At 42.3% G+C, this 12723-nt stretch overlaps 1 protein-coding gene across 3 annotated transcripts in view; it reads left to right on the forward strand.

The window, feature by feature from the left end:
* Nucleotides 1-12723, forward strand: part of Helz (helicase with zinc finger) — a 127627-nt gene that overhangs the window by 34374 nt on the left and 80530 nt on the right. For all 3 annotated transcript variants that reach the window (XM_005069993.4, XM_013113329.3, XM_040749983.1), the window contains exons 6-10: nucleotides 2676-2800; nucleotides 5293-5349; nucleotides 7725-7773; nucleotides 9060-9135; nucleotides 12117-12315. In XM_005069993.4, coding sequence (XP_005070050.2) covers nucleotides 2676-2800; nucleotides 5293-5349; nucleotides 7725-7773; nucleotides 9060-9135; nucleotides 12117-12315 — 506 coding nt within the window. The remainder of the gene's footprint in view (nucleotides 1-2675; nucleotides 2801-5292; nucleotides 5350-7724; nucleotides 7774-9059; nucleotides 9136-12116; nucleotides 12316-12723) is intronic.

The following is a 12723-nucleotide window of genomic DNA, read 5'->3' on the forward strand; positions in this document are numbered from 1 at the left end:
GGAGCTTGGGAAGTTGAAGTGGGGTGTGCAGGCTCCTCCTTCACTCCTGTGTGCAGCAGGGGGCTGCTGCAGAGAAGTACCTGAGCACACAGATCTGCAGAATTGGTGGGAAGAGAATTTATCTGTGTAGGATTTAACTTGAAAAAGATTTTTCTTTACAATTGCTAAAGATGATACTTTTAATGCCATTTTCATTTTCAAGTTCAATTATTACAGCTGAGACAAGTTTGTTTAATAACAAGCTGCCACACTCTGATTTCTTTCAACTTTTTTCAAGAGAGCAAAGATAGTAAGAGGCCTGATTGGCAGCATTGCTATTTAATTTTGTTATATGACACAAAGTCAAGAATGCTCTTTATTAGTTAGTTTTTCTTGTTGCTCTTATTCCTCACATAGACCATGTGAGAAATAAGTTAAATTGCATTTAAGACAAACAGTTGGAAAAATCTGTTACAGCTACTTGTCTGAAAAGCTGGAAGAAAGGGAACATTTTGATAAACTCTGAGACTTTCAAATACCAGCCAATGGAAGAGTCTCAGGAAGTAAAACTCAGCAAATTAGTACAAGCTCAGAGATCCATGATAGGTACCCAGTAGGCAGCACTTCAGCCTCATAAGAAATTTTGTGATTTACCATTTTTAGAAATTTATTTTTTTTGGCTGGGTAATGGTGGTGCACATTTTTAATCTCAGCACTTGGGAGGCAGAGGCAGGGGGATCTCTGAGTTTGAGGACAGCCTGATCTACAGAGTGAGTTCCAGGACAGCCAGAGCTGTTACATAGAGAAACACTGTCTTGAAAAGCAAACAAACAAAGATATTACTAGATTTTTACATTTGCATGCTTTGTGTGTGTGTATGAGCACATGTGGAGGCCAGAGGACAACTTGTAGGATTTGGTTCTGTCCTTCCTTCCTTGTGGGTTCTGGGGATTGAAACTCAGGATGTCTCTTGGAAGCAAATTCCTTTCTCAATTCAGCCACAATTGATGGCCTGTGCTTTACTAATCTTTAGAAAAAGGATGGGGTCATCTGAAGTTGAGATGTTCTTAAGCTTTCTCACTCCTTAGATCTGGGACCTCCTTTCTCTCAGACACTTTCCAGCTTTTAAAACTTTTTATTAATGTTTCAATTTTGACTTACAGCCTCAGACTTGTTATGTAGCAGAGGATGACCCTGACCTTCTGATACTCCTTGCTTCCACCCCTCTACTGCTCGAATCACACACCTCCACCGCACTCAGTTATCAGCATTACACCTGTCTACTGGAGAGTATTTTGCCTTCATGTATCTCTGTGTGTCATGTACATACCTAGTGCTTGAGGTCAGAAGCGGTGATAGATTCCCCTGAACCTGGAGATGGTTATTAACTGGGTGCTGGGAAGTGAACTCAGGTCTTCTGGAAGAGCAACTGATGCTCTTAATCACTGAGCCATCTCTCCAGTCCCTGAAGGCTCTCTCTCTGTCTGTCTCTCTGTCTGTCTCTCTCTGTCTGTCTCTGTCTCTCTCTGTCTGTCTCTGTCTCTCTCTGTCTGTCTCTGTCTCTCTGTCTCTCTGTGTGTCTCTCTGTCTCTCTGTCTCTCTCTCTGTGTGTGTGTGTGTGTGTGTGTGTGTGTGTGTGTGTAACATACCTGGCTGTAGACCAGCTTGGCCTTGAACTCACAGAGATCCACTGCTTCTACCTCTCAAGTTGTGGCATTAAAGGTGTGCACCACCACTGCCTGGCTTTAAAGGCTATTTTTTAATTGCATAGAATTATCCAATATTGAAATTTCTCCCTCTTTCCTTTCTTCCTTCTTTGTCTCCTTCAGCCTCTCCCAACCTCTCTGCCTTAACCTCAAACTCACCGGCTATCTCTCCAGCCTGAAACCTGCAGTCTTAAAAGCCCTCATGTAACCTGATATAGTAAACAATTTTTTTGGAAAAAGAACTTAGTTAAAAAAATATTATTGTGTATAGAGGGTGTATGTGTGCTCATGTGGTGCGCACACATGAGGCCATAGGGAAACTTCTTGGATTCTCAGCTTCTACTAAGGGGCCTGAAGACTGACTGATCTCAGGTCATAGGAGTTACATAGCAAGCACTTTTATCCAACATGGTCCATATTTCCTTAGCTGGAACCAATTGGCTTCAGTTATCCTGCTTCAGCCTCTTGCTTAACTGGGCTGTAGGTATGTACCACCATTCCCTACTAGTGCCTTTTTGAAAACATCAACTGCTTGTTTTCTTTCTGCTTAATTGACAGTTAATTATTTCACCTATGTGTGAGTGATATTTTGAGGCATGTATATAGTATGCAGTGATCAGGATAACTGGGGTATTATCTGAAACATTTGTCTTTTCTTGGTGTGGGTGTATTCAAGATCCTCTCTACTCAGTGTCTTGAAGTACACAATTCAGGGTCGCTGTAGTTCTGACGGCCACAGGACCTGTCGTTTCTTACTCAGCTGCGCACTGGAGAGCTTTAGAAGATGCCTCTCTAGGTGTGGATGCTAGAAGTTGAAGTAGGCTTCATCTGTTCTTTGCCATGTTCCTTCTTGTCCTTGCGTGCATGTCTTAGAAAGAACCTACTGCTTGTTTCTTCTGTTTGGAGTCATTCTTAGAATGTCTTACTTTTGTAAGCAAGAAAACTGGGTCTGAGTGCCCTGTGGCTAATGCTGTGTTTCTTCCTTGGCAGTACTTGGGGAAGGGCTGGCCAAGGGAGAGGGTGCCTTCCGGGCAGTGCTGTGCTGCATGCAGCTGCAGGGGAAGCTCCAGCTGGTGTCCTCCATCCTTGCCAAGTCACTGTCAGGAGAGTCTCTGGTAAGTTGAAGAGTGTGGGCATGAAGAAAATAGTGTATGTTTGGTGTGTAGTGTAGTTTTGTCAAAGTTCATGACAGAACCAAGATGCTCAGTTTTTTAAAATGAACTGACATTCAAGTCATTGGACCCTTGCCATTTGTGATTGTGTATATAAAAATCACAGGTATGCCGGCTATTGGTGGCTTACGCCTTTAATCCCAGCACTCGGGAGGCAAAGGCAGGCAGATCTCTGTGAGTTCGAGGCCAGCCTGGTCTACAGAGTGAGTGCCAGGTTATGCTCCAAAACTACACAGAGAAACCCTGTCTCGAAAAAAAAAAAAAACCAAAAAAACAACAAAAACAAAACAAAACAAAACAAAAAAAAAAAAAATCACAGGTACTTGGGCTAAAGAGATGGCTCAGTGGGTAAGAGCATTGACTCCTCTTCCAGAGGCCCAGAGTTCAATTCCTAGCAACCACATGGTGGCTCACACCATCAATTAAGAGATCTGGTGTCTTCTTCTGGTGTGCAACCACACATAATAAATAAATAAAATCTTTAAAAAAAATCACAGGTACTTTTACTGAGTTCTCAAGTATAAGGTAACCAAAGACATCTTTTTAAAATTAAAAAAATCATCTGGGCAGTGATAATCCCAGTAGTCCAGAGGCAGAGGTAGGCAGACCAGTTTGATCTACAGAATGAGTTCCAGGATAGCCAAAGCTACACAAAGACATCCTGTCTTGAACCACTATTCCCCCCCCAAAAAAAAAGAAAAATCAAAGCTGGGTGTGGTGGTGCATACCTGTAATTCCAGTGCTCCACAGGCAAAGACAGACAGATATCTGAGTTCCAGGACAGCCAGGGCCATGTGAGACTTTGTCTCAAAACAAAACAATTAGAATTGAAAAGTTTTTTTTAAAGGTTAATGTATATACTAATTGTTTTCATCATACTAAATGGGTTTAAGTTAATATCCTTATTTACTTTATAGAAACTATCTAGTTATATTTAGACCTGAATTTAAGGTTTTTTAAAGTTAATTTTTATTGATTCTTTGTGGATTTCAAAGATAAGTTTTTAAAGATTTATTGATTTTATGTATATGAGTGCTCTGTCTGCATGTATGACTGTATGCCAGAAGAGGTCATCAGATTCCACTATGAGCCAGCATGTGGGTGCTGGGATTTGAACTCAGGACCTTTGGAAGAGCAGCCAGTGCTCTTAACTGCTTAGCCATCTTTCCAGCCCCGAAGAAAAGTTTTTAAATATGTAAAATTTCTAGTTTTTTTTGTTATAATCAAAGGCTACTTTTTGTAACTTCATAGAGTTGATAATTTATGAAAATTTGAAAGAAAGTACTTTTTAGGGTTTCTTGGTATTTTTCAGACATCAAAATAAAAGCAGAGAAGAAAGAAAGTATATAATTGCCAGGCAGTGTAAATGCTTTGTCCATTGTGCTTCAAGTTGATAGGGATTTTGAAAATCAAGAGCACAGATGTGAAAACATAGAAATTAGAAAAGTATTCAGTCTGCTTTGAGGTGTATTAATATTGCTCCTCCTCAGGGTAATTTAGTCAACCTGTAAGGAGCGACTGTGCAGTGATTTATTTCCTTAGTTTGGCCACGGATGTGAGTACATTAAAGTGATGCAGCTGTTTAGCTCTAAGTAGCTGTCAAAATGTACCTACCTAAGTCTTTCTTCTTCTGAGGAGGCGCCTGGACCTTGAGACAGACTTCTGCCGTGTGCTTCTGAGTGCCAGGATTACGGTTGCTAGTCACCATTCCTAGCAAGAGAAAAATATGTTTGATACAAGGGCCTTCTGTATATGTAGCCCAGGCTGGCCTCAGGCTTGGGGTCCTCCCTGATCTTTCAAAGGGAACAGTTACAGGTGTGCCCAGCCTTAAAAGTGTTTTTTTTTTTCTATAATTATTTTATAGTTGAATCTGTTGGGGTTTTTAATTTTAAGCAATTTATTTTTAATTTTCAAATTTTCTGAAATTTGAATTTCAAAAATTAACAAATGAATGAGCCATCTTTAGGCACTGTACTATCTCCTTGGTTTCTATGCTGGTGGATAACCACTGAGCTCAGCATTTCATATATGCAGAAAAGCCCATTAGCACCAAGAGAGAGGGGATAAATAGTTTTAGGTTTGCTTTTCTCAGGTTTTGTTTTACATTGATAGCTTGGCAAGCATTTTATAGAATTAAAAAAAAATAGTTATTGAGGCAGGGTCTCATGTAACTCCTCTGACCTGAACTCATTTTGTAGACCAGGTAGGCCTCAAACTCAGAGATGTGCCTGCTTCTGCCTCCTGAGTGCTGAGATTATTTTACCCCTGTCCATCAGGTGAGTGCGTGCAGTGTGTGTATTTAGCAGAAGCAGCAGCTGGGTCTTTCTTCCCGTTAGTCCTCTTTCCTTTCCTCAGTGTGGAGGAAGGGGAGGGGAGAGCTGAGTTGTGAGACTAAAGAACTGGACACTGATGGTTTTCCGTCTTCTCCGTTGCAGAATGGGATGGTAACAAAGGATTTGACAAGACTCAAGACGCTTCTCACAGAGACAGAGGTGAGTCCATTGTGGGAATCCCTACAGGTGCATCAATCCCAGCGAGGCTGGTGAGCATTCTGTTAGTCAAGATGCGAGGTGACAGGGGACCTTCTGTGCAACTGGGTTGGGTCCCACCCTCAGAGCGCTGTTCTGTTCTGCATCCCAGCTCTTCTCTTCCGACTATAATTCTTTGTTTTTGGCATATGTATACGTGTGTGGCTTGTGTATGTGTATTCTCCCATGTGTGGGCACACATGGATGTGTGGGTGTGAGTACACATGTATGTTTGTGTACATGTGGAGGCCTGAGGTTGATATAAGATGTCTTCCTCGATTATTGTCTATTTATTAAGGCAGGGTCTCTCACTGAACCTGGAGCATAACAATTCTGGCTAGATGAGCTAGCCAGCTGTCCTTGGGATCTCGTCTCTGCCTTGTGAGTGCTGGGATTGTAGAGATCACCATGTCTTCTGGCTTTCACATGGGTTCTGGGGATCTGAATTCTGGTCTTCACATTTGCATAGCAAGTTGTTCATGCACTGAGTCATCTCTCTGGCTCCCATGTGGGTGTTCTTATTGTTATCTCTGACCCCCAAATGGAAGGTACTTGGGAAATTTTTTTTCTTCTAACTTCCTGTGCATTGTTGTTTTGCTTGTAAGTATGTCTGTGTGAGAGTGTCAGATTTTGAAGTCACAGACAGTTGTGAGCTGTCATGTGGATACTGGGAATTGAACCCAGGTCTTTTGGAAGAGAGTCAATGCTCTCAACTCCCATCTCCCCAGCTCCTGGGAAATTATAATTTTTAATTATTTCTTTCAGTCAAAAAATACAACATTAAGGGCTAGAGAGAGGGTTCGATTATCAGCACCCATGGTGGCTCACAACTGCCTGTAACTCCAAAATCTGAAACCCACACACAGACATACAAGTAGACAAAACACCAATACACATAAAAATAAATAAATTATTTATAAAAAACCCACAACATTGAAAAACTCAAACAAGATAATCCTTAAATCATCTGTATCTTTTTAAGTCTGTGACTTAGAAGATGTTTTTAAATGAGGGAATTGGTTTGAAAATGCTAAGCATCCAGGTGAACAGCTACAGCTCTCAGGATGCTCTGGCAGCACAGGTGCCAGGCAGGGGCAGAGGGGCCTGTAAAGATGCATAGCTCATGCAGACAAGTAAGTTCAGTTCCTGGGACCCAGGTAGTGGAAGGAGAGAACTGACTGTTGCCAATTTTGCTCTGACCTCCTCATTCTTGCTGTGCCAGGTGTGTCCATACACTCAGACACATCAGGGAATGTCATAAAAATTGTTTAAAAGCAAAACGAGTTCAGCATGTGGCTAGGCCCAGGGAAGACTCCTTTTCCTTGAGACACTTACTAGAGAGGCTTATCTATGGAGTAAAGTTGATGAATCAGGCTTTGCACATACTGTGTTTGAAGTGCCCACCGTGTGAGAGCTACTCTGATGGAGGCTGACAGGAAAGAAGGCATTGCCTTTGATGAGCAGTCTTCATACCATCAGGGATTGGCTGCACTAGAGTGTGTGAGATACTCTTAGGAAGATAGAGACAGGAGACCCTCGACTTGCAGCCTTGTAGAAAGAAAGACTTGCCCCAGATGGAGGTGGACTGGGCAGGAAGTGTCAGGAAAGCTAGAATTGCTAACACATCATTACTTGCGGGAGTAAAAAGTAGTCCTGTTCTTTTTTTTTTTTTTTTTTTTGGTTTTAGGAGACAGGGTTTCTTGTATTGTTTTGGAGACTGTCGGTCCAGCCTGGCCTCGAACTCACAGAGATCTGCCTGCCTCTGCTTCCCGAGTGCTGGGATTAAAGGCGTGTGCCACCACCGCCCGGCAGTAGTCCTGTTCTTGGCCAGGAGATTCTTCAGGTGTTAGGCTGAGAGTTGAAGCCAGCATGTGGGATGGCAGCTGCCTGCTCAGAGGTTTCAGAATGTAGACTTTTCTTCAGGTAGCAAGATGCTTTTACACTGCAGGGAGGGTATCTGGCAAGTACTTCATTGTCATGCTTTTATAATGAAATAAAAAGAGCAAAAATGTTACACACCACATTGTTTCTGGAAACTTCCATGTAGACAGGTTTTTCTATATTTTTAAATGTTTTGCCTGCGTGCATGTGTGTACACCTTGTGTCGGTAATGACCACAGAGGCCAGAAAAGGGCATCGGATCTGGAACTTGTGAGTTGCCCTGTGGGTCCTGGGAGCCAAACCCTGGTCCTCTGTAAGAGCAGCCAGTGCTTTTCACAGCTGAGCTATCTTTCCAGTCCCCTCTTCTTTTATTTTTAACATTGGAAATGCCCAAATTAAAGTCAGCATCAGTCAGTAGTTTTTATTTCTCTTACACCTCTTTCATTTGAAAATTGCAGACAGCAAGTAGTGTCCTCCCTGGATGTCATGTGGAAGACTTAGATGAAGGTAAGTACTAAATTGGTCTTTACCCCCTTGCTTTTTAATTGAAGAATTTCTGAGAAGAAATTCTGACTATAGTCTCTTTAGTTGGAGATATAAACATTTAGAAGTAGGTTAGATGAAATGCCAGGTAGTGGTGGTGCACACCTTTAATCCCAGCACTCACGAGGCAGAGGCAGGTGGAGCTCTGTGAGTTCAAGGCCAGCCTGGTCTACAGAGCGAGTTCTAGGACAGCCAGGACTGTCACACAGAGAAACCCTGTCTTGAAAACAAAACAGCAACAATAACAACAAAAATTCCCCCAAATCAAACAAACAAACAAACAAAAAAATCCCCCAAGTCTTTCTGAAACCTTTTCATAGGTTAACTGAATAATAATAACTCCATAAATAACTCCATAGCTGAGGCTGGCTTTGATCTGCTGATGCTCTTGCCTCTGTTTCTGAGCACTTGGATGGTGTTTGGATTGCAGGTGTGAACCAGTATGCCTACTCTCCTAGCTTGCCCTGAAGGCTAGCCTGCTCCATGCTAAAGTGGGTTTCATAAAATACACACTGGTTTCTCAGGGTTTGCCTTCATCTCTGTAGTCAGTGTTAAAATAAATATTTATTATTATGGTTTAGTAGTTTCCCTAAGTCACCCAGCTGGTCATGAATGAAACAACTTTTAGGCATAACCTGGTAGAATACCTTTCTTGTTCCCCGAGGGGAGCTTGGGACACAGAACTTGTGAGACTAGAAAACAGCTGCTTAGCCTTTCTCTCCTAAGCCTTATTTTCCTTGGCTCTTTTTGAACCTCATCTAAATCAGTCAAAGTCGTTTGTATTGAGAAATGTATGCGCTTAGCTCCTATATATGCTTAACTGTTTGAGCTTCATTGTTGCACACTGTTGTGTGGTGATGTGTCTCAGTCAGGGTTTAGTGGCAGGGCTTCCCGCACAGTCACTTTTCATTCCTGAAGGAGTTTCCCATAGAAATGCATCCCGTGCTGAGGAATGACAAGCATCTCAGCGGCTCCCCAGAGAAGAGATTGCCCTGGGAGGAAGCCCATCCCCCCCACTGTTAGATGGGAGGCAGTGCCACCAACCTGATTTCACTGCGTGGTAGTGGCTTCTGCAGCAAGCTGCTTCAGAGTCCATTGACTGGCTCAGTCGATTGGTAGGGGCACCTTTGTCTTGTCTGTTTTAGATCATGTGGGATGATACATGTGGAGGGATGTGATTCTTAGATGTTAAAATATTGGAACGATGGGGTGACCTCACGTGACACGATTATGTCCTCATTACTTCCTAGGGTCTTGTAATGGTTGGCATTTCCGTCCGCCACCCAGGGGAATCACAAGCAGCGAGGAATATACTTTGTGTAAAAGGTAATGTAGAAAATATAAAAATAAATTACATGTCTCATTTTTGAAAGGAGAGCTAATTTTCCTTCACTCTTTGAAGGCAATAATTTAAATTCAAAGAAGATAATATGTGAAGAAAGAGAAAGTATAATGATCAAGGGAAATGGTTTGTTTCCAGTCTGAAACAGAAACTGCACAGGTCAGCGCCAAATCCATGAGACTAATCTGAAACAACAGGCGTGTGAAAGCAGCCTGTTTAGACTTTGTTCAAAAGGCTTTCATGCTGGCTGAACTTAATTGCGGGCTGCTTTTAGTGTGGAATTTACTAAGATGTGGTAATTGGAGTTGAAATTAGTTCCTATAAACTGAAAGAGAGGACAATATCAGTCATATTCAATTATTTTAGTGATTTTTCTGAAAAAAATACTGTCATGGGATTCTTGTATATGCAATTTGAGTACTTTTTTTGAAGGACTTTCAGACAGAATTAATGTTGTAGCTCATTATTGATAATTAATTACTTCTAAAATTGTAGAGAGTAAACTGAAGTTCCATTTTAAAGGGCAAGCTCCTCAGTTCCTTTCAGTAGAATGAGTGGCTGGTGGGGCTTGGCATAGAGCTTGGTGCCCTAGACTGGCTGCACAGGGAAAGGAGTGCCATGTGTGCTGTGGTGAGGCAGTCCAGATGACAGGGAGTTTGTAGTGGAAATGAGGCACTCAACTAGGAAACACGGCGAGTCCTTGTGGGGCCAAGTTATTGGACAGAGAATACCATCCTTTGAAAAAGAAATCCAAGAATTAGAGTCTAGAGGAGAATAGAACCCCCTTTTTTCTTTTTTTGGGGGAAATAGTTTTTTTTTCTTTTTCTTTTTTCGAGACAGGGTTTCTCTGTGGCTTTGGAAGCTGTCCTGAAGCTAGCTCTTGTAGACCAGGCTGGTCTTGAACTCATAGAGATCCACCTGCCTCTGCTTCCCAAGTGCTGGGATTAAAGGCGTGCCACCACTGCCTGGCTCGAGGGAAATAATTGAAAAAAATTTTTTATGTGTATGAGTGTTTTACCTGCATATGTGTCTGTGCACCATGTAATGTACCCGTCTCCTACAGAGGCTTGATGAGGGTGTTGGATTCTCCGCTTGGACAGGAGTTACAGACAGTTGTGAGCTGTCATGGGGGTGGGGGCTGGGAATTGAGACTGGGTCTCCTGGAAAAGAGGCCGGTGCTCTTAACTAATAAGTAGTGAAAACCTTAGACAGGTTTTATATACATACTGTATATAGACAGTGAACACACATTTTCTGAAGCAGATGAGGATTTAAGAATCAGCTGCATCCTAGGTTCTCGTGTTTCACACTCACTTTGGATGCTTTAGAGGCACCGGTGAGATGAGCCGTGCAGGTTTTCCAGTTGTCCACATGTAACATCTGCCTTGTGTTTGTTTTGTTAAATGTATTTAATTTTTTTCCTCAGAGGATCTTTCATCAATTTTAGAATGTGTTTACTGACTTAGGATCAAACTTTACATAGTTTTGCAGGTATTTTAAAGTATTTTTTCAAAATTAATGATCAAAGCAATTTGGTTTTCTTATTTTGACCATAAAATTTTCAATTAAGTTTCCTTTTATAAAAAACAATGATTTTTGCTTGACATCTAATTTTTTGTATGTATGTGTATATATGTAATATTTGATTTGTATGTGTATTGAATAGGGACCAAAGCAGCTTCACCTTGAACATTTACCATTTCTTTGTGCTAAGAACACTCCAAATCCAGCTGACTGAAATATTATCTATATTATATTGTTGTCTGTAGTCACTCTAGTGTTTGAATTTGGGGACTGAATCTAGGCCTTCACTCATGCTAACGTGATATTCCATTGAGCTACAGCCGCAGCTGGTAAGCTGAGTGTTCAGAATCATACACCTGAGGTATCATTATCTGTGTTCTTTGAAGTCAACATTTCTGTATTTAATTCTTGAAGAACTGAGTAACTGTTACATGAATTTGTGACTCTGAACTATAAAAGCCTAAATTTACTTGAAACTTAACATTAGCTAGTAGTTTTAGTGAAGAAATGCAGAAAAAAAGAGAATACGTGCCAGGCATTGGTGGCACACTTTTAATCCCAGCACTCGGGAGGCAGAGACAGGTGGATCTCTGTGAGTTCCAGGCCAGCCTGGTCTACGTCTACCGAGCGAGTTCCAGGACAGCCTCCAAAACAATACAGAGAAACCCTGTCTCAGAGAGAGAGAGACAGAGAGAGAGAGAGAGAGAGAGAGAGACAGAGAGAGAGACAGAGAGACAGAGAGAGACAGAGAGACAGAGAGACAGAGAGAGACAGAGAGACAGAGAGAGACAGACAGAGAGAGAGACAGAGAGAGACAGAGAGAGAGAGAGAGAGAGAGAGAGAGAGAGAGAGAGAGAGAGAGAGAGAGAGAGAGAGAGAGAGAGAGAGAGAGAGAGAGCGCGCATCCCATCTCAAGGTCAAGGTAGAGGTGACGCTGTGAGGTTCCCAGTGTGCAGAGCAGGTCAGATCATGGCTGTGTGAACAGCTCGGCCACTGCATGTCAGTATTGCTTCAAGAACTGTCTAAGGGAGCACAAAGGGAGCGTGTCTTCAATGTCTTATTTTGGGCACAGGGGTACAGGGATATTGGAGTTGGGGTTGATGCTCTGACTATCAGGGATGTTTGTTCATTGGACTTGTCAGGGGTAAATCTGGCCTCTCAGAAGATCTTGTCTTGGTACTGAGGAGGCAGAGGGCAAATGGTGGAAGTTATCCTTAAATGGTCGAACACTCTTAATCCTAGCATTTTAATCCCAGCACTCGGGAGGCAGAGGCAGGCGGATCTCTGTGAGTTCGAGGTCAGCCTGGCCTACAGAGTGAGTTCCAGGACAGTCAAGGTTACACAGAGAGACCCTGTGTCTAAAAGTCCTTGCCTCACTCCCCTTCCACCCCCCCCCAAAAAGGTTGAACGTATATAAAACAGTCTTTCCCATTCCTCTTAGGTTTTTAGAGCAAGGAATCTGTAGGTATGGTGCCCAGTGTACTTCAGCACATTCCCAGGAAGAATTAGCAGAGTGGCAGAAAAGATACGCCTCGCGGTTAATAAAACTGAAGCAGCAAAACGAGAATAAACAGCTCTCGGGCAGCTACATGGAAACCTTGATAGAAAAGTGGATGAGCTCGCTGTCTCCTGAGAAAGTGGTAAGAATAACCGCCTTCTGGAAGTTGCTCTTGCTCTATAGTGCATGGCTTCATCGCTGCTTTCTCGCTTACTCAATTGTAGCCTATTCCTTTAGTCTACTAAGAGCATGTTTGTTTGTTTGTTTGTTTTGCTTTTTTGAGACAGTTCTCTGTGTAGCCCTGGCTGTCCTGGAACTCAATTTGTAGACCAGGCTGTTCTCGAACTCACAGAGATCTGCCTACCTCTGCCTTCCTAGTGCTGGGATTAAAGGCGTGTGCCACCACTGCCTGGCTGAAAACATGTTTCTGATAAAGTGATGTTTTTAGTAACAGAGCTGCTTTTTTTGTTAAAATGAAGGGCAGAAATAAATGAACATTTGTCTGGAGGTTTGCAGCACCTACAGCAATGACCTTCATTTAGGGAGGTTC

Source organism: Mesocricetus auratus, unplaced genomic scaffold (assembly GCF_017639785.1).
Source record: "Mesocricetus auratus isolate SY011 unplaced genomic scaffold, BCM_Maur_2.0 Super-Scaffold_100007, whole genome shotgun sequence".
Lineage (NCBI taxonomy): Eukaryota > Metazoa > Chordata > Mammalia > Rodentia > Cricetidae > Mesocricetus > Mesocricetus auratus.